The following is a 23670-nucleotide window of genomic DNA, read 5'->3' on the forward strand; positions in this document are numbered from 1 at the left end:
ATATACTATTAAACCAAAGACATCAAAATAATCAAAACAATGGAAGTGCTTGATAGGTTTCTCTAATCATAGCTGAGTACACTCTGGAGAAGAGAATGAAAATACTTTATCAAATTAACTTGAATCCAAATTTTAGAAACCTGCCATTGCTATATTTAGTTTTACATATACAGGTAAACATACTAATATATGCAAACACAGAGCAGCCTCTGCCAAAACCTCTCAGTTAGGGTTTCTGCCTATGAAGTGATCGAATCCGTCATTCATTCACTCACTCCATTCATTCAGTGGACATTCACTACGCTCCTATAATGAAATCCAGGCATTAAGATTAGGGATTGGATTTATAGAGATAAAAGATCACATTTATGCCCTTAGGGAGGATAAGGCCACAATCACAGCCTGGGGCGGGCAGAGGAGAGGGAGAGACAAGAAAATAAACACCAAAATAGGTGATAAGTTATCTGATACAGGAAAACACTTACAAGCGGGAGGGAAGGGAGGGGAAGTGCTCAATAACAGCTTCCAGGGGGAGGACACAACTGAGCCAAATTATAATGAATGAATAAGAATGATCAAGATAAAGAAAGCGGTAAGGACAATGCAGACATGGGGCATAACATGCAAAACAGGCACAAAAGCCTGACAGCAAAATGTGGAATGGGCAGAAATTAGAAGTAAAAGATGACTTTGGTATCAGTGTGAAGGACTTTTGGGGAAGACAGTGGAATAGGAAATTAAAGTCACATATTACATCCTGAGCTATGGAAGATACAGAGAAAAAAAGAAGGAAATGATTCCTACATTCAAAGACAGGGAAGAGTCTTGACCGTTTACCAGATTTCTGGCTTGAGCATCTCATGTCCCATTCACTGTTCCTCGAGGCATGTACAGTGGGCTCTGGCACGCTGTCCACAGCGCCCACCTCAGAATAAGGGCACACATCTCCCCAGGGTCAGAGTGTAACGACTGACAGCTTGCCACCAAGTGCCCCTCAGCTGAAGAAAGCCATCTTGCTTATGGTGATGTTCCCTTCCTGGAAGCAGCCTCATCCGATGACTGGCGGATGCAGGGGTACAAGGCCAAGACCCCTCACTCCAATTAGGGGTAACTCTGCAGGGTCATCTAGCTTCAGAGCGCCCTGTGGGATCAGCCTAAGGGCAATTCTCCTCCTGCCCAATCTTGCCAACTTCACTCCCCAACAGGTCCTGATCCTGAGAGCACTTCCCAATGAAGGTCCTCCACACAAATCTCCACCACAGCAAACTAGATCTGTGACACAGCACAAGTTGGTTTTTGCTTTCTATGTTTGTTTTTGCAAGGAGATGGATGGGAAGAGGTGAAGAGTAATAATGACCATAATAACATAAACCTTATATATCTACTATGTATCAGATACTATTCTAATTATTTTACTTAATTTTCAGCTCTCGAATTCTGCCCTTCACACACATGTGCAAACACAATAAAATGAAAAATAAAGAATGCTTATAGAAAATTTTGAGAGGCCTTTGAGATGCCTTGGAGAATCTGATTAAAACTGTGAAACTTTGCAGTTAAAAAAAAAAAATGCTATGTCACAACTCATAAACCCTGAAATGTTCTTACAAATCAGCTAAATACTAAATAGAAGTGAAGCTTTCTGGAAAGTATATAACACCCAATTTAATAAGCATATAACATTATTTCCTTATTATGATTTTTATCACAATATAGAAACCCTAACACTGACAATGTCTCTTTGTCTTTTAACTTACTATATTTGAATAAAGGTTTTGAATCATTAAAAATAGATACTAAAAAAATGATTCTTGAGAAACAATTTAAAATTTCACTGAATTTCTCAGTACAGATTAATACCAACATTTGGATTTAAGCTTTTAGGGAACATCAACAACTAAGCGAACTTGGAATGGGGGAAAGGAGAAGAGAATAGGAGAGAAAAGGAAAGAAGGGGGAAGGATGACAGATGACAATATCTGGGTAAAGTCTGCTTAGAGATATGGAAAAAAGTATTGCCAAATCTTAGCTCTATGTTTACTTACTAATTATAACTGTGCCTCATATAAATGCAAGCAAGTTCAGAATCACTATGCCCTATAATCTTTATGGAAATGGTGAAAATATTTACTAATTTTATAGTTATTTTCAAAGACTTTACTTAGAAAAAGAAATGTATCAGATATGCTATTGGAAACAGAAGCAAAACTTAAAATCTGTCACTTAAAGGTTTTTTCCCAGGAGTAGAGGAACATGTGTACATATACACATGTAAACATGTACACACACGTACATATATGTACATACACGTATGTACATACCGTGTTTCCCTGAAAATAAGACCTAGCTGGGCCATCAGCTCTAATGCATCTTTTGTAGCAAAAATTAATATAAGCAGTAAAATAAGACCGAGTCTTATATAATATAGTATAAGACCGGGTCTATAATAGAATAGAATAGAATGTAATATAATATAATACTGGGTTTATATTAATTTTTGCTCCAAAAGATGTATTAGAGCTGATGGTCCAGCTAGGTCTTATTTTCAGGGAAATGGGGCATATGTATGTACATACATATATAAAATACGTTATAAATGATATATTTAAATTTAGTAATAGAAACTTTGTCTAACAAGAAATAAATTTTAAATTGACGGTAAACTACCAAGAAGTTTGAAATGGCTAGTCTAAGAATCTGAAACACTTGCCTTATGAAGTAAGGGCAGTTGTTTAATTTTTCTGGATACTTTAAATTTGTGTCTCCAAAAGAAGGGGAGAGGGGCTCTGGACGAATACTCTATAAAACTGATCATGAAATAGAACTAAGCTAGGAGAATATTAATATTTTTATATAATCTATAATATGTATAGGTAGACAGGCTGAATTTTATTTTAAGTATCATAAGTGACAGTACCGTGTGTTACTGAATGAAATTCCTCTATAGATATCAGTAATTTCTCATGTAATGAATAAATAAAATAATTATAGAAAAATATGTAACTATTATACAAATGGAATACTAAATTTCGTTATAAGACTAGTTTTCTGTTTTAATGAAAGTAAACTTTATTTGGTTTAGGTAACAATGGTATGTTATTTGACTTTCAAAGTGATTTTTTTGAACCATCTTGAATATTAAATTAATGTTCAAATGACCATATATCATCATCCTATTAAAAAAAGGAAGGATACACACAGAAACCTGTGACAAAGCCAAAAATACAACCACATCCTCCTGGCACCAATTCTAATGCTCAGCTTCCCATCTTTTCCTACGTGCAGTTCTAAGACTCACCAAGAACAATGTACACATTTTCAACTACAACACTAAGAAAGGCAAGCTAAGTGCAGCAATCAAAGGACTGTTCTCATAAATCAGAAGAGATGGCCCTGGAGATGAAACAGACACAAAAGCTGCTCTTAAAAGCAGTTACTGTTCATGAAGTAATAGACAGACTGAATACCATCATCTATTGGTAAGTCCCTGCCCTAAGAAAATCACTGTAGTTTTAGGTAGTTCAGATTTATATGAACATTGAGTAAGGAGTCATTGAGATTTATCTTTGCCACATAATCTTTTTGACAGAGTTTTACTTTTAAGTCTTTTAAACTGTCCATTTTGAAAGATTTCTTCATTAAAAGGACTTTCCCTTTGGCAATGGCCTTTGGGATATGACATCAAAATTACAAGTAACAAAGGATATTGGATTTTATCAAAATTAAAGACTCTTGTCCATCAAAGGACATTATGGAAGAAAAAAAGTGTTAAGACAACCTAGAGAATGGGAGAAAATATTTGCACATTGTTATAGATTGCATGTTAGTGTTCCCTCAAAATTCCTATGTTGAATCCTTCTCCCCAGTGTGTAGATATTAGGAGGTGGACCTTTGGGGGGTGATTAGTGCCCTTACAAAAACAGTCTAGCAATACTTCAATATGTTAAACATAGATTACCTTATACTCCAGCAATTCTATTTTTAGGTGTATACCCAAAAGAATTGAAAAGCAGGTACTCAAATACTTGTATATGAATATTCAGACCAGCCCTACTAAAACATATAGCCAAAAGGTAGAAACAACTTAATATCCACGAATAGATGAATGGATAAACAAAACATGGTATAGGCATACACTGGAATATTATTCAGTCATAAAAAGGAATGAAGAAGCACCGATACATTCTACAACATGGATGAATCTGGAAAACATGCTACATGAAGGAAGTCAGCACAAAAGGTCACATATGATACGATTCTATTTATGCAAAATATCCAGGAAAGGCAAATCCACAGAGACTATGGTTACCAGGACCTAGGGAGTGGTTGCTGAATGGGTACAGAATTTTCTTTTAGCATAACGAGTGTTTAGAACTTGACAGAGGTGGTGGTTTCGAAACACTGGGAATGTACTATATGCATTGAAATGTATGCTTTAAAATTGTTCATTTGACATTATGTGAATTTTTCACCTCAATTAAAAAAAAAAGTAACCAGGTCTTTTGAAACCCTGTTACCACCTATAATCTACACTTTGTGGGTTATTCTCATCTTTATTTCATATTATTTGCCAGTGTTTAAATAATGCATTAAACATATTCCTAAATTTAGGTACATAAAAATCATTATTCACCTCACAGTAATGGCTTTTCCTGAAATAAACCAAAAGGAATTTCAAATGACTTTAAAGTAAAAAAAGAAAAATAAGAAAGCAAAGAAAAATAGTACAGAGAAGCAGACCAGTGCAGTGAAAGGAAGCTGAGCTTCAGGGCCAGAGGAGGTATGAATCCTGGCCTTACATGTTAGCTCTGCTGTTTCAGCAGACTCATCTTTTACAAACCTCAGCTTTCTCATCTGAAACACAGGGGTAACATTGTGGCAACAATCAAATGAGATACAGTTTAAGAAAGAAAAACTACTAAGGAGCAGAAGCATTCATAGACTACAACAAAAGATGTTAACCACTATGGCATATGGATATTACAACGAACATTTTATGTTGGTGTGTGGGCAACAGTTATTATTGTTTATTGATTAGGCTCTGTGAAAATTAAAGATGTGTCATGTGATTTAGTTAGCAAAAAGACAACTTTTCTGCTAAAAAAGGACACAGGACACTGTTATTGGCAAGTAAAACACAAAAACAAAAATCTGCAATCAATGTGCAATTTTCTTGTGTATCTCTTTACAATAGAAAAAAACTCTTTAGAGAAAAGTATTTGAGATCATTCATAGATTTTTATTATCAATATTTTGAGTGCATATTCTTAAAATCTCTGTATCTCAAAATACTAATATTTCATCGTAAAATTGCAGGGTTTTTACAGCACAAGCTGAAAGCAAAATGAAAACTAAAAACGAAAACAAGATATCAAAATTAGGCAGGAACTATTAATAGATATTGTAACTGAAAAAAACTAACGAAGCACTAAAAGGCTTATTACCCTCATGGAAATTTTTTAAAAAATTTAATAAAAGTAAATTGAGATTAAAACACACACCAATATTTTAAGGAGAAAAGGGAAGGTGCCAATAAAAAATTGGCCAATATAGCTTGTAGATTTATATTATTTTTCCATTGGTCACATGGTATATACTGTTGAGAGATCATTTTCCAGGGGTCTTAAGTTTCTGAACATTTTGCAACCACAGAAAACAACAGTCTTTGCTCCAGAACACTTTTTCAAGGATGTTTGTGTAATGAACAGCTTTAGAAGATACAGTGCCTTCCAGTGAAAGGAAAAGAAATGCTTACCGCCCATTATAAAAGATTCAGATTCCCTATACTCAATAGTTTCTCTCCTCCAACATAACGCCCTGCACACGTGGGTCATACCTGGCCTTCTTCATGCTATTCTGTGGTAACTGGGGCTCAGAGAACGAGTGAAAGAAAATGCTGATATACTATAGTATTTCTGGAATCTTCAAACCCCGGAATCCATGAAATTGTGGCAGCTAAGTTCTTAACTTGCAAGTAGGATAAAATCTCATTCCCTTCACAGTTCTTAACATGTATCAGAAACTATGGAAGGTGCTGGGAGGACAGAGGGATAGAAGGTTAGAATCTCACACACAAAAATCTCAATCATCTATTACTACTGCTATCACTGTCTATCCATTTGGCACACGACCATTTAAACTTCATATATATAACATGAAATTGTTTGAAACTTTAATCAATTAATGCATGTATGTGGAAGGGAAATTTTTTTTTTTAAGTATACAACATGGCTAATAATATCAACGGCTTTCACATCACATTTTTTTCCTTGGTCTGCTCCCAGGAGGCAATTATTTTTAGCCATTTCCATTTTTGGCTATATTAATTCTAAATTATATGCTGATACATTGAGTTATTTATTAACTTAATCTATTGAATTCTGCTATGTAAAGCAAATATTTGGCTCATTTTGCTACTTCCTACCTATCCTCTTTTCTTCCTTTAAAAAAATTAAGTTATAATATACACTAAAATACACCCTAGATTTGTCTTTTCCAGAATATTACATAAGAGGAATAATACAGTAGGGATTTTTTCACTTAACATGAAGAATGATGCATGCTTTGGGGGGTATCAATAGTTTGTTCGTTTTTTATTGCTCAATAGTATTTCATTATATGACTAAACTACAATTTCTTTATCCAACCACACAATGAAAGACATTTGGGTTGTGTCTAACTTCGGGCAAGTATGAATACAGACACTATAAACATTTATGTACAGGTGTTTGTGTGTACTTATGCTTTTATTTCAACTGTATAAAAACCTAGTAGTTGTACAACTAGATCACAGAGTATGTGTAAGTTTAACTTTCTAAGAAACTGCCAAACTGCTTTTCAAAGAAATTCTACCACTTGGATTTCCTCCAGCAATGTATGAGAATTTTGTTCATTCTACATCCTCATTAGCATTCGGTATTGTCAGATTTTTCTTTACTAAACTAATTCCAATTGGCATATAGTGGTATTCACTGTAATTTTAAGTTGCATTTCACTAACACCTAATAATGAATATTTTTTCACATATTTGTGAAAATCATTCACATATTTTCATTGATGAAATATCTGTTCAAACTTTTCACCTATTTAAAAAACTGTTGTTGTTATTGAGTTTTGACAGTTCTTTGCATCTCTACTTGTTCTGGATACAAATATTTTTTTGAAATATATGACTTGCAAATATTTATTCTAGTCTATGATCTATCATTTCCTTAACACTGTTTACAGAACAAAATTTTAACTCTGATGAAGTGTAATTTATCAGTATTTTCTCTTATGGAACATGCCAAACCCAAAATTATTCAGGTATTCATGTTCTCTTCTGGAAGGTTTACATTTTACATTCTGATCTACAATCTACTTTGAATTAATTTTTATATAAGGTTGTGAGGTATATGTCTAGGTCCTTCTTCTTTCTGCATATGGACATTCAATATTCTAGAAATACTTGTTGAAAATGCTATTCTTCCCCTATTGAATTGCCCTGGCACCTCTGTTTATAAATCAGTTGGCCATATATATGTGGGTCTCTTTTGTCCAATTAATCTCTATGTTTATGATTTCCGTAATACCATATTGTCTTGATTACAATAGCTTCATAGTAAATCTTGAAACCAGGTAGTTGTACCTCCAACTTTGTTCTTTGATTGCTTGCATCAGTGTTTCAGCATGAAGATCTTGCACATATTTTGTTAAATACATTTCAAAACCTTTTTTTTTTTTGTATTATTGCATATGGTACTTTAAAATTATTTTAATTTTCAATTTTTCCTTGGAAGAAATATAATTGATTTTTATATACTGATTTAGAATCCTGCAACCTATTAGTTATAATAGCATTTTGGTAGGTTCTTTGAGGTATTTTTTCCATAAATACACTGAATAGAGAAAAGTTTTATTCCTTTCTCATCAGCCTTTTATCTCTTTTTCTTGACTTATTGTGCTGGTTATATTGAGAGAACATACTTTGGGTAATTTTAATTCATTTAAAGTTGTAGTGGATTTTTTTTAAGACCCTTGAATATGATCTAGCTGGGTTAATGTTTTATGTACACATGAAAAAAATGTGTATTCACCTGCTATTGGGTATTATATTCTATAGGTGTCAGGTCAATCAAGATGGCTGGCAGCGTTAAGTTTTCTATATCCCACTGATTTTGTCTGCTTGTTCTGCTAATTACTGAAAAAAGGAGTGCTGAAGTCTCCAAATATATAATTGTGGATTTATCTAGTTCTCCTTTCAGTTCTCTCTCCTTTTGCCTCATGTATTTTTAAACTATGTTGCTGGGGTACAAACATTTAGAATTCTGATGTTTTGTTGGTGAAATGGTATCCATGGTTTCCTATTTTGGGGGAGGGCTGAGGAATAAATGCAGGACTGCCAATTTTCTTGGGCTTTATTCTGTTTCATTGCTGCTTCTTAAGTTGAATACCAAGCTCACTCAAGGAGGAAGATAAAATGTGATCCTATGAATACACCTTTTTAAAAAAGTATGTGATATCAGTCACAATGGTCTCCATTCTGAGCATCAAAATTCTGACATTTAACATCTAAGTATTTCTTATAGCTGAAGGTATCTTTTTCAAGTAATTTGTTCCTAAAATAAAAGTAGCTCCATCGAATTTTACCTTATATGCATTTTAATGATGTTTTTCTTGACTTCCATTCAATATTTTAACACGCACTTGGAGTTTTAAAGATCTATTTACACTTATGCCAACCTGCAACTAAGCATTTATCAAAATGTTTTACATGGATTTTTCATTTATCCATTTTCTGTCCTTTAGAACACAGTCCCCCAGAGGCTTCACTCTACTGAGAACCACTCAATAAAGACATCAGATGAAAGCAAACTATTATTTATAACTTGCCTACATGCACTATACATTGTGTATCTCAGATAAAAGGTTACAATGCGATGTCCAAAGGATGATGTGGAAATTACTAGGTTGGTGCAAAAGTAATTCCAGTTTTTGCAATTATTTTTAACCTTTTAAACCAGCTTCAACTAAGGGATTTACTTATGGATCAGGAATAAATGGAGAACGCAAAGGAGTCAAAAGCAAAGAATGTACAAACATAGTTATTATTATTAATTAAAAACAATGTTCTCAATAGACATGGTAATAGCCTGTATTTTTAAAAAAGTGATTCTTTACAATTGCTGAAAAAGCCTCTATTTTTTTCTTCTACATGCCCCATCAAATTGTTACCTACAGTTCCTCACCTTTCTGATGTCCAAACTACCATTCCTAATCCTTTTACTCTCAGCTAATGATTAGACCTCTGACTTTACAAGAGTCAGGCCACTTGATACACTCCATCAACTTCCCTTTGCTCCACCTCTAAGCTTTTCTCTATATTCCTGCACCTTGGCTCAGGGATATGCCTTTTCCTGTCACTATGTTTTTGTCCAAATATATCTCCTCCATTCTTCAATAGGTTTTCACTTGTGTCATTGAGTACCAATTTGCTTTTCTCTGTACCGCACCACACACTTTGTAGCATCCACCTCAAACCTAAATATGCCCTCTTATCTTTCCAACATTTTTTTCTGCACTACCAAGGGCAAGTCACTGAATTACAATGAGACAGAAAGTTAAATAAAAATCCAGTCCTTCTTTCAGGAAACTCACACACTAGTGGGGAAGAAGAATAGTTAGTTAAATAATCATAAGTGCTGTAATAAGTATAGTCATGGTGTAAAGGAAACATAACAATGGTTAGAGAGGGATTATCTTTTTTTGTATCTTTATCAAGCCCACCCTCTCCAATAGGTTCTTTTCCTCTCTTCCTACAAACAGGTTCAGGTCTCCTCTAGCCTTAAATATACAAATACACCTTCCATGATGCTTAAGCGAATATCTCTTGGCCATTCCCTTTCACTAGCACATTTTTTGAAAAGGTCACTTATACTCACGGTCGGCAAATCCAATCCACTGTCTTCTATTCGTTCCTCTTGTAAGTAAGTGTGATGTTGGTTTCCACCACTACACTGACACCTCTCACCCAATCAAAGTTGAGCAACCCACTCAGAATATCCAGTCACCTTTTCTCAGTCCTCATTTTACAAAGTCTCTCAGCTATGAGGGACTCTTGTGGACCCTACCTTCTCAAAATTCCCTCCTTGACTTTTGTGATAGTTCACTTTCCTGATGCTCTTCCTCCCTCTCCCTCTGCTCCCAATCCCATTCAGTCTTCAGATTCCACTTGCTTCTACTGCTGACAAAGGGAAGCTTCAGCCAAGATTCCATTTTGAAATATGGCTTTGACTCCCGACCTCCTTTCACCATTATTTTGCTCTCCTTTCTCCCACAGAAAACTCATGATAATTAGCTGTGAAGTAACCTGGAACTGAGAAAAATAATCATGGAGTCAGAAAGCCTGGCTTCAAGTTCTGGTTCTAATACTGACTTACTAGCTGTGTACCCATGGGCATGTCACATTCATAAAAGACTCCATAAAAGAGAATGGCTTTCTAATGTTCCTTCCAATCCCACATTTCTACAATTCTAACTGGAAAGAACATCAGCCCTCTAATTCTTACTTCTCTAACACACTACACAATTCCACATTTTGTCTGCATTCTGAATGCCCCACCTCTAAAACTAATCTCCTAAACCCACTACTCCTTTTAAGTTGCCTACTTAGTGTTCATATATTGGTGACACCATTATCTTAAACCTGAAATCCTGATAATCTTACTCACTTACTGCTGTTTTTCATGCATGCTCTCTTCCTAATTCCCACCCCACCCCCCTTCAAGACCTAACTCAAAGAGAATCTCTTCTGGAAAGTGTTCCATGTCCTCCCCTGCTGGCTGTGGTACCTCCCTCCTCAGAAGACCCAAGATATTCTATGTGTACACTAGCCCCCTCCCCCCATTATCTGCAATTTCAATTACCACAATCAACTGTGATCCGAAAATATTAAATTTCCCTGACCATCAACATAGTCTGCTCCTGACATCCAACCACCCACGATGTATTCAGATGGTCAATAGTAGCCCAAAGCTATGCCTGTGTCATTCACGTCACTTCATCTCTTCATGTAGGTATTTTACCATCTCACATCATCACAAGATGGGTGAGTACAGTACAATAAGATATTTTGAGAGAGAGAGACCACATTAACATAACTCTTTTTTATTACAGCATATTGTTATAATTGTTCTATTTTATTATTAGGTATTGTTGTTGCTCTTCGGTTGTTGATCTACTGTGCCTAATATAAACTTTATCATAGGTACGTATGTACAGGAAAAAACAGAGTATTTACTGTAGGGTTTGGTACTATCTGCAGTTGTAGGCATCCGCTGGGGTAGGGGTGGGGGGGCTTGGAACATATCCCCATGATAAGGGGGGACTGCTACTGCTCTCATAACACTTGGCATATGTTTCTCTGCAGATTGGTTCTGTAGGAGCAGGATTTACACCTGATTCTTCTTTGCATTCCCCAATAGTACCTTGAGCACTGTGTAGCCCAGAATACTTGAAAAACTAGAAGATGTGAATGAACTAAACTGAGTCTAAACTCTGGACACAGCAGAAGCAGTAGAGTTTTCTAGAGCAATTAGTTTCTTCAAGTAAAAATAATTATTTAAAGATATATAATGATTTAGATGTTCCAGCTCTAAATTATATACTATTCTTCTTAAATTAAGAAAGCAGAAGTTCCTCTTGAACGCCTTCAAAATCCAAATCGACTCAAAACACACTATAGACAGTAATCTTTGTGATGCCATGATATTTTTTAAAACAGCTTATTTATTAGAAGATGTACTCTTAAATATTTGGTTTTATATTTGAGCATTTTTAAAATCTATATTGTTTATAGGACAACGTATTTTGACAAACTATTAGACCTAATGAACTATCATTAGAAGTGTAGATTAACACAGCAACAATTGAAGCTTATCAGAACACTTAGCCAGTACATACTACATTATCTTCTGCTCTAACCTACATGCAGCATAGAAAACAATTTCCCAAAATGAAATAAGATGCCATTAATTTTTAGCTTCATTAATAAGCTTCAATGCATTCCTCTATTAAAAGAAAAATGTGTAGTGTCTTCAACTGAGATAGTAAAACAAATGGAGAGAAAAAAAAGTTTCCAGCTTCTTTTATTATGAAGAAAAATTAAAGTGCAGCCTAGCAGACAGAAGAACTAGAATTTCCAAGGACTCTAAACCAGAAAACTCAAGGCTTTAGCTTCATACACCTAGGAGACAGGACGTCTGGTGTGAGGTCTGACAAGTATACACAGTGTCCTGCAAGAACATTAAATGAAACTGAGAGGAACTGTCTGACGCCTCATTACTGAGGCTGCAGAGCATTACCTGACCTACCTGGTCTATCCCTCCAGGAGAGATCTTGTATGACTGCAACTTCTGCTTCAGCAGCTCTGGATCACTGTGACGGAATGGGCACCCTGACAACAAAAAACAAGCCAGCACACCAACAAGGTTATTGACTCAGGACTTAGTACTATACCACACTCGAGAGACTGTCTAAGCTCCCCTTAATTGTCTAACAGCTTATTAATAAAAAAGTTAATTGCCCATGGGTGCAACTGCTTACCTCTCTTTATCTAAATGACGACTTAGCTGCACGGTTATCAGGGTACTACAGGCTCAAGAGTTACATAAAACATTACAGCATTTTCAGGCTAAGATGACTATTCACTAGGAAGAGGAAACAGTTTTAATTGTACTACTTGCTAACAAGCAAAGACAATCACAAAGTAGGTATAAAATACTTTATCTAAAAACTTTACACACTCTCACATATATTTTTTCTATTTAAAAAAATACATAAAAGGCATACAAGGAAGATACCCAAAAATAAAAATGTGCAAACTAAGAAATATAAAAATCACACGTCATTTTCACATGTAAATTCTATGCCTATTTCCCATGAAGTAGAATCGATATAAATTTAGATGAATCATGGATGGGGATGAAATCGGCAAATAAGAAAATATTTCAAAGAAAAACAATTTATAGTAGATACATGTCATTCTATATTATTTCATGAGAAAAATAAAAGATGGATTACTAAAAATATTTGCATAAATAAGAACTGAAAGGAATTGAAATGTAAAAGCTGTATTAGGCCAAAATCTAAAAAAAATTAGATATTTTAATAAGAAACAATGATATAGAATACCTATTTTATACTTTAATACAGGAAGCCAGATTATTTTTTCAGTCATACAAATGATAGATCTATAAGTAATTAGAAATAATTGTGTACTTTTAATGAAATCAATAAGATATTGGTAGGGGCAAAAATAATGGAAAAGAGCTTATAGGCCAAATAAATATGTTTACCAAAAATTTTAACTATGAATAAAAACATCCATGGTAATAACACTGGATACCTGCCAATTATGAAATTCGCAATATTCATAGTATACACTTTACTGATTAAAGTTGTAATAATTTTTAGTACAAGGAAATATCTTGAGAAGCCATGTAGCACATGGTTAAGAGCTATACTGCCTGAGTTTGAACCTCAGTTTAACAGTTACTAGCTGGGAGACCTTAGGCAAATTTTGCATCTTGTTGACTCAGCTTCAGTTTCTGTCCTGTGAGGGAAATAATCACTCACTGAGCTCTTGTGAGAATGGAACATGAAGCTCTGACATGCTCCTGGAAGACACTAAGCACTCAGTGTGTGAGCTGTCATTATCATCCTCAAAGAGTCTGAATAAATTGTGAAGGATCACAATGAGAAAGAGATGAGGCTGCACATGGAATTCTGGAGTAAGCCCAGAAGTATTAAAGGACACACAGAGAGCCTGAGTTACCCAAATAATATTAATATTTGAAATAATGGCTGTACCTGTATGAAAGGTCAGAAAGGGCAAAGCCAGGAAGAAACTGAAGATTGACAAAGTAATAAGTATCACAAAAAAAAAAAAAAAAAAAAAAAAAAAAAGTCTTTTAAAGCTATGCTCAGCAGTAAGAGGAAAACAGCAGAAATAGTCTACTACTTAAGAAGCTGGTGTTATTTTAGCAGATGATGGAAAGAAAACAGCACTCAGCAACTCCTACTTTGTTTGTATCTTCCGCATCAAACAGAATGATCTTTAAAATTGGAAAGGGTTGAATCAACAAGATAACTGAAGAAGAGAATGTATAAACAGCTAACACTGATTACAGCTAAGTATTCGACAAAGCTTCCCAATACACATTTGTGGAAGAGATGGAAAACATAGCCTGGAATATAGTTATACCTACATAGATTCATAAGTGGCTGAACAACCCTTTCAGGCTGTGATGCTTAATGAAATGTCAACCTAGGAGACTATTTAGTGTTGCAACTAACACAAAAATAAAAGGATAGAGACTTCTGATTTCCAGTCCAGTGTGTAAGGAACTTAGAAGTCCCTACTCCATCTAAATAAACAAAAAGCAGAATTGAAAAATGAGCAACTATTCTTGGATGCACCCAAGAAGTGAGGTCACAAGGCAATTCACTGCCCCCAAAACTGAAGAGAGAGGCAGATACAGAGAATCATAACTTACCAGAGCAGAAATCTCTGCAGCAACTGGTGCTGGGGTAGGAAAACCAGGGCAAATTGCTGGAGTCTCAGTGTGGGCAATTCTAAGAGTTAAAAACTCCCAAGAAGACCCAATTATAGGGGGACATGACACTTCTGTAAGTTTAACCTCAGAATCTCCAACCAATCCTCACAGTGAATAACAAAGAGGAATTCATACATGCTTCTGGCAGAAGGAGGGAAAAAGAATCATTTTTAAATACTCCAGAACAACTGTTCTTAAGAAGGCCTGAGCTTGGGAGGCACTATTTTACCAGCCTAACCTGGTGGGGTTTATCAGAAACTAACCCACCTGGGGAAAGGAAATATCCAACTACAGCCTCCTTTACCCATCCTGTCCTACCTAAGGAGCGGGAGGGAGATGACTGAGAATCACTATTGAAGTTCATAGCCTAAGGCCACAGGCTCACAACAAGTCTGAGACTTAATCATAGGACTACAGATCACCTCCCTCCACCTCACCTTACAATCACATAACTAAAGGCCTATATACAGGAGTTCTTTTCACCCAGTATGTCATGGCTGTTTTTTAACAAATAATTACAAGGCATAGGAAAAGGCAGAAAATATTGCTTCAGGAGATTGAACAAGCACCAGAACCAGAGTTAGATATGACAGGGATATTGGAGTTATCAGACCAGGAATTGAAAATAACTATGATGAATATGCTAAGGGCTCTAATGGAAAAGGTCGACAACATGCAAGAACAGATATGTAATATATGCAGAGAGATGAATATCTAAGAGTGAAACAAAAATGCTAGAGATCAAAAGCATTGTATCAGAAATGATGAATGCCTTTGTGGGCTCATTAGTAAACGTGGCTGAGGAAAGACTCTCTGAATTTGAGGATATGCCAATAGAAACTTGAAAAACTGAAAAAGAGAAAAGACTGAAGAAAAAACAACAACAAAAACCCAAGAACTATAGAACAACCGTGAAAGGTGTAACATGTGAATAATGGAAAAACCAGGAGAAGAGAGAGGAATAGAAGCAATATTTGAAGTGATACTGACAGAGAATTTCCCCAAAATTGATGTCAGACACCAAAACATAGACCCAGGAAGCTCAGAGAACACCAAGAAGAATAAATGCAAAAAAAGAGAAAAAAGAAGAAAAAAAATGCACCTAGGTATATCATATACATATGTCATAAAATCAAAAATAAAGAAAAAAAAATCTTGAAAGAAGACAAACATAATAAATACCTTTTCAGAGGAGTAAAGATAACAATTATATCTAACTTATTCTCAGAAACTACGCAAGCAAGAAGAGAGTGGGGTGAAATAATTAAAGTGTTCAGAGAAAAAACCCTCACAAACCTGCTAAATTATTCTTTGAGAGGAGAAATAAAGTCTTTCTCAGACAAGCAAAAATTGAGGTAATTTACTGCCTTGATTGCCTCAATGCAGTAGATGTGCATTGTAAGAAATGTTAAAAGAAGTTCTTCAAAGAGAAGGAAAATGATATAGGACAGAAACAGATCTACCTAAAGAAAAACACATCAGAGAATAAGGAGAAGTAAAATAAAAACTTTAGTTTTTCTTATTCTTAATTGATCTGTTTGTTCAAAATAATAGGAACAATGTATCCAATTACGTATCTATGTGCGTGTATGTTTATGAATAAATGAAATGAATGATAAAATGATGCAGGGAATTAGAAATTTCATTTTTATAAGGTATTTGTACTAACCATTATATAGTATAGCGTGATTTGAAAGGGTACTTGGATTAGTAAGAAATGCATAGTGAAAACTCTTAAAATAAAACCACTTTAAAAAGGTAACAAAATGAAGTATAACAGATATGTTAAGAAAGGGAAAAAAAAGAGAATAATTTAAAATGCTTAATCAAAACCACAAAAGTCATAAAAAGTGTGGAGGACAAAAACATAAACAAAAAATAAGGGCAAAAAATAGAGAACAGTAACAAATATGGCAGATATTAATCCAATTATATCAGTAATTAAACATCAATGGTCTAAATATACCAATTAAAAACAGAGATTGTCAGGGTGGATTGAAAAACAAGACTCAACTATATATCGTGTAGAAGAAAGCTACTTTAAATGTAAAGACACATATAGATTAACAGTAAAGGGATGGAGAAAAATATACTTTGCTAACATAAATCAAAAGAAAGCAGGGGAAGACATATTGGTTTTCGACATAGCAGGTTTCAGAGCAAGGACATTTATCTAGGATGTTGCATAATGATAAAGGGATGACTACTCCAAGGAGACATAACAATCCTTAATGTACATGCACCTAACAACAGAGATCAACATACACGAGGTAAAAACTGACAGAACTGCAAGAAGATTTAGATGAATCCACCCTAAGAGACTTCAACACCACTTTATTAGAAATGGACAGATCCAGCAGGCAGAAAATCAGCAACTATTAATAGAGTTGAACACAACTGTACCACTAACCAATCAACTGGATATACTTGATATCTATAAAACAGCCACATCCAACAATAGCTGATTACACATTCTTCTCAACTCACACATAACAAACCTCTCTTGTGCAGGACGTCAACAGTGGGAAAGGTTGTGCAAGTGTGGGGGAAGCAAGTATATGGGAACTCTATAAGTTCTGCTCAATTTTAATGTGAATGTAAAACTGCTTGTAAAAAATTATATCTGTTAATCTTTTTTAAAAGGATAGACAAATGTGCCTAATAAATAATAGGATCCTGGGTATCTACCCAAAAAATCTGAAAACATTTATGTATAAATACACGTGTGCTCCAATGCTCATTGCAGCTTTATTTACGGTGGCCAAAACATGGAAACGACCAAAATGTCTTCCGATAGATGAATGGATAAAGAAGTTGTGAGATATATATATATATATATACATGCACACACACACACACACACACACACACACACACAATGGAATACTATTTGATGGCAAGAAAAGATGAAATAAGACCATTTGTGACAACATGGATGGATCTTGAGATTATAATGCTAAGCGAAATAAGTCAGACAGAAAAAGCAGAGAACCATATGATTCCACTGATGTGTGGTATATAAACCAATAACAACAAAAGAACAAGACAAACAAATGAGAAACAAAAACTCATAGACACAGACAATGGTTTAGTGGTTACCAGAGGGTCAGGGGGGAGGGGGTGGTAGATGAGGGTAAAGGGGATCAAATATATGGTGATGGAAGGAGAACTGATTCTGGGTGGTGAACACATAATGGGATTTATAGATGATGTAATACAGAATTGTACACCTGAAATCTATGTAACTTTACTAACAATTGTCACCCCAACAAACTTTAATTAAAAATAAAAAATAAATAAATAAATAAATAATATCAGATAACTGAGTGTTTGCTAAGAATAATATTTTTAAACTGATGGTTTAAATTAAAAACAAAATGAAACAAACAGAATGGACTGGAATAAATAAGATACAATTCAACGGGAATAAGAAACATAAAAATACTGCATTTAAGCTAATAAAAATCAACTACATGAGTGACAAATGCTAGGACCTAGAAATGGACAGAAGAATCCTGAGAATTTTACTTGGCTAAGCTAAAGTAAGTTAACCTGCCTGATGTGCCTGCTCAGAAAAGCTGTAGGCTTTCTCAACAGAAGTATCTGGTCAATGATTTTCAAAGTTAAGAAAACACAATCATCCAGGGAACTTGCAAATACATCTGATTTTATATAACTGAGGGTGGGGTTTGAGAATCTGCATTTCTAAAAGGTACGTGAAATGACTGACACAAGTGATAAAAACCACTCACTGTGGAAACCACCGGGTCTGGTCACCTTTTCATCTATTAAATATGAATGTACTGGTATTTTCTAATATTCTGGACACACACGGTATCTTTTAAAATTCCGTTTGTGATTATTTGATCTTTAACAGCCTAAAACATGTGATCATTTTTAAAAGAGTTTCATTTAAGATGCCAAAACCTAAAGTTTTGACACATACTGAAGTAAGTTTTGGTAATGTAGAAAATTTACTAATATGGACTATTAAATAATTCTCTGACATACCAGACAAATGAGGAGCTCGCCAGGGTATGCTCAGAGAAATATTTATAAAAAGCTGTTGAACTCAGAAATCTACAGAAAATAGTGTAACAGAGATTGTTTTTAAACCTACAATTCAGCAATTTGATTGGTGTTTGATACCACGTTTTAAATTCCTCACTTAGTCTGTGTTTGTTAATCTGATGATAGCAATGAGAATAAAACACACTTTTCCTCAGTAGTCTTTTGAAAATTAATGGATGCCCTAGAATTTGAGGTATTCCATTTCAAAATGCTTTGAAGAGCTTGTATCAGTCTTGTAAACACTTGCAGAACATGAGAAAAGACAGACAACAGGAAGTGAAGGGGGAAATTGAGAACTAAAGAGCCTGGTCCAGCAAAATAGAAGCATATGACAGAATGAATTTCTTTTGCCTGACCCAGTTCAGTAATAAGACAAATCAGTAGAAGAGTAAGGGAGCTCTGGCTTGACAATGATGATGGACATAAGCTGCAAACTAGTTCCTGTCAGTAATGCGAAAAGCCATTCCACTGTTTCAGTGTCTCCTCCAGAGCTCTTGCATTCCTGTACTTCACAAACATTCCAAGTGGAAGCACTTACCATGATAATCCCCTTGGCTTGGAGGATTGGTTAGAATAATCTTCAGGGAACTAAACAGTCTGAACAGTGTATAGTCTGTCCTCTTCCCTTCCTTCCCGAAGCTGTGACGGATATTGTAAGAGTAACCTTTATCGAACTGATTGGAGGAAAAAGAAAGAGACAAAGTAAGCCAGTGTTGTACTAATGGTGTCAGCAGTGCCAGCTAGAATCACAGACTACAAAGTGATATTTTCTAAAATAAATTCAGTATTTATGGGCAGATGTACATTCATAATATATATATATATATATATATATATATATATATATACACACACACACACATATATGTATATATACATATATATGTGTGTGTGTATATATGTTATATATACATATATATGTGTGTATAGATATATATATATGTGTATATAGAGATATATGTATATATGTGTATATATATATATATACACACATATATCTCTATATACATCTCTATATACATATATATACATATATACATATATATATATATATATATATATATATATATATATATAAATCATTTGGGACCTTTATGATGCAAATAATTTTTTAAGGTGCAAGACTTAGAGGAAAAAATGTCTTAGGTAGAAACAGTTAATGTTTGTGTTTAGTTTAAGGATGAGGATAATCCTTTCCTGAGTAGAATAATTAATTTGCCCATTTCTTGGTATGATTCCAAATTTTACACTAGCTGTAAATCAGTTGAGCCTCCTCTGTATTCCCCTTATCCTGGTTTTCCCAGAATTCCCACATCCTACCCATTCTCCTTAGGAAATGCCTCTTCACACAATTAACCCCTTCCTCTGCATTTTCACCACACAAAGCAAGTAGTCAGCAAATACTTGATGAATTGCCTCCTACCTGGAACTCCTGAACCCATGTTTATAGAACAAGCTCATGGGATAGAAAGGACTTCAAATTGGGTGCGATAGGAATTAAAAAACGAACTAATATTTATTGAAAGGCTCTGTGTAATGGAACGAAGCTGTCCAATACTTAAAGGAAAGTAGGAAAGAGAATCAGAATAAGGGATGGGAAAATACTGTGGTTTTTGGGAGTGGAATTTTTTAATTTGATATTATAATTTATACATAGTGAAATGCACAGATCTCAAGTCTACAGTTCGGTTGGTTTTGACAAATCACTGCACTATGTAACCTGTACCTCTATCAAGAGATAGAACATTTCCATCAACCCCCAGAGTTCCCCTGTTCTTCTTCTCAGACAACATTCTTTCCCTTCCCCCATATCCAGAAGCCACAACTGATCTGATTTTGGTCAGTGTAGTTTTAGTTATGCTACAATTTTATATAAATGTAATCACACAGTATCAAATGTTTTGTGCCTGAGTTCATGGCTTTTTATGTTTCTGAGATTTATCATATGCCATTACATTACCAGTAGTTGTTCCTTTTATTGCTGAGTAGTGTACCATTTTGAGAATATATCAGTTTATCTAGTCTGCTACTGATGGGCACCTGGGCTTTCTCAGTTATGGTCCGTTATCAGTAAAGCCGCATGAATATTCTAATAGGTGACTTTTGTGGACTTATATTTTCATTTCTCTTGGATAATTACATAGGAGTGGAATTGTTAGAATTGCCAACTCTTTGCCAGAGTGGCTGTACTATTTTATACACCAACCAGCAATGCCTGAGAGTTTTACATTCTCCCCAAAGTGTGACATTGCGTCTAGTTAAAAATGCCTTTCTAAGAAGTGGGTAGTGGCATCTCGTTTTGCATTTCCCTGATGACTAAAATGGTTGAGCACCTTTTTCATGTTTCTTTCTTGGCTAGTGACATGCCTTATTTTGTGAAGTGTCTATTCAACTCTTTTGCCCATTTAAAAACTGAATTGCCTTCTTTTGATTATTCCATTCTTTTGATTATTTCATTGTAAGAATTCTTTATATATTCTGGATACAAGCCCTTTGTCAGATATAAGTATAACCTTGGAGATATTGTAGGTTTAGTTCCAGACCACTGAAATAAAGCAAGTACTGCAATAAAGTAACTTGCAATCTTTTTGTTGGTGGAGGGTCTTGCCTTCAGTTTGGGGGAGGAAAAAAAAAAAGCAACATCTGTGAAGCTCAAGAAAGTAAAGTGCAAAAAAACGAGGTGTGCTTGCACAGGTGTTACACACATTTTCTCAGTCTGTGGCTTGTTTACGTTCTTGATGTTATCTTCTGATAAGATGAGCAGATGTTTTTATTTTTGATGAACCCCGATTTATCAGCTCTTTTATGGTCCTCTCTAAGCTAAGTTTCAAACATACTCTCCTATGTTGTCCTTTAGAAGCTGTTCTGTTTTAGCTTTTAAGTCTAGATGTTGATTCATCTCAAGTTAATTTTTGTGTTTGGTGTGAGTTTTTTTCCATAGTGGAGGCAAAATCTTTTCCCCTCTACCCTCCTAGGTTCAATTGCTGGGGCCCATGAATCTAACTAATACAAGCCAGACTGACATGAAAAAAACAACAGTTTGATTACGTATGTGCGTAGGCACATGCATGGGAGTTTTACAAAGAAGTGAGACTCAAGGAGGTAGCCAGATGATTGAGGGCACAGACACATCTTTATAAATGCATATTTTCTTTATTTAAAAGGGAAACCTATACTTTATTTTTAGGCACTAAGGGGAGGTAAAGAGCTTTTCCTGAATTTGCTAGTTCTCAACTGCCTTTAGCTCAAAACAATCCTTAGTCCCAAGTGGCGTATTTTGGGATGGCGTATTCTGGTACCCTTCATCCCCATGTTGATAAACACTTTTCCAACACCATTTGTTGACACTTTCTCTTCCTAACTAAGTCCTTTGGTACCTTTGCCAAATTTGACCATAAATGTGTGGGTCTATTTTTGGACACTGTATACCACTGATCTATATCTATCTATCATCTATCTATCCATCCATCCATCCATCTATCCATCCATCCATCCATCCATCCATCCAACCATCCTTTGGCCAGTGTCACACTGTCTTCATTACAAAACCTTTAGAGTTAAGTCTCAAATTCAGATAATGTAAGTCCTCCTGCCTGTCCTTTTTCAATATTACTTTGGGTATTCTATATCCTTGCGTTTCCATATAAATTTTAGAATCAGCTTATCAATTTCTATTTTAAAAATACTGCTGGAATTTTCAACAATCAGTAGCTTATGGCTTCCTAACTACCTATCTAAAACCAGCAAAACAGAAATCTACAACCAGGAAAACAAAAGGTATTTCAACTACAAGAAAGCTTTCCAAGAAAGAAGACAAACTTTAAAATTATTGTTAAATTTCAGTAGTGAGAACGAGAACGTTAAAAGTTAAGTTCTAGCACACATCTTTTATGAACAACTTCTGTTTGTTAGTCATAAACATTAACTACAGTCAATCTTTTTGTGCAAACTTTTAGGTATGAACAGAATTTAATCAGATACAAGATTTATATGTTCATCAGAAAACACTCAAAGAATTTTTGGTCAGCTATTGTGTTAAAGTAATGGAAAGTTACTCTTTCTAAAGGAAGAAAAGCTAAATCAGTATTTTTCACTTCTCTCTTCATTCCAATTTATTTACCGTGTGTGTGTGTGTGTGTGTGTGTGTGTGTGTGTGTGTGTGTGTGTGTGTATAAAAGCTTTCAGACTATCTGCATATTTATCAAATAGTCTTCTCTAGTTTTCAGACTGGCAAACTCTTGAAATATTGTACAGACAGTACATTTACTGTTAGGTGTTCTTTTAGAGAATACATCCTAACTGTCCATATGCACAACTCAAAGGAACATCTCTAAGTATTTACATAGGAATTAAGTGATGAACACACTCTTCCATCTTGGCTTCTCCAGGCCACTTCATCCAGTGATGGGAAATGCAGAAAATAAACACTGATCTAAAGGTGGGTGAGTGGCAGTTTGCGACCTCCCAAATTAGTCCTGACATCCCAGCTGTGGTGCTGGCAACACACCAATCTTCATTTCTGCCAAAGACAGCAGCAAATTATTTTCAGGGGCACTATGTTACCAATGGAACTCAAGAAAAATGATAAAGCAGGCACATCTGTTTGTTTTTCTCTTGTAAATCTGTCTTTTGTCAGTCTAATTTACAGGACCTCAGCTGGAGAATTTAAGATGAGTAGACATAAAAGGGTTTTTCCTCCCCTACAGTTTCACCCAAGAAACAGGACATATGTTCTCTATTTTTACACCCTAATCTCTTTCCCTGTAGTCATGGAGAACATTTTCAGTTCTAGACCCTAGAGTAAGCAGGTTTTCTTTTTCTTGAATTTCCCCCGAGAAAGGGTCAAGCTAAAATTTTAAAATTTTGATAGACTACTTTGTTAGAAAATGAAATGCCAAAACCCACAGAAAAGTACTAAATGGAATGATCCTATGTAATCTGATGATGTAGTTGATTAAGCAGACCACTTTCAGTGAAGCCAACAGATCAAAAGAAATACCAGCTG

The 23670-nt window shown here is 35.0% G+C and overlaps 1 protein-coding gene across 1 annotated transcript in view; it reads right to left on the minus strand.

The window, feature by feature from the left end:
• Positions 1-23670, minus strand: part of LOC148758806 (DNA primase large subunit-like) — a 160464-nt gene that overhangs the window by 32690 nt on the left and 104104 nt on the right. Inside the window, exons 5-6 of the mRNA XM_088796328.1 lie at positions 19204-19339; positions 12351-12433 (exon numbers count right to left, since the gene is read on the minus strand). Coding sequence (XP_088652454.1) covers positions 12351-12433; positions 19204-19339 — 219 coding nt within the window. The remainder of the gene's footprint in view (positions 1-12350; positions 12434-19203; positions 19340-23670) is intronic.

The sequence above is a fragment of the Rhinolophus sinicus genome, chromosome 2, assembly GCF_057876585.1.
Source record: "Rhinolophus sinicus isolate RSI-liver-muscle chromosome 2, RSI-T2T, whole genome shotgun sequence".
In the NCBI taxonomy this organism is placed as follows: Eukaryota; Metazoa; Chordata; class Mammalia; order Chiroptera; family Rhinolophidae; genus Rhinolophus; species Rhinolophus sinicus.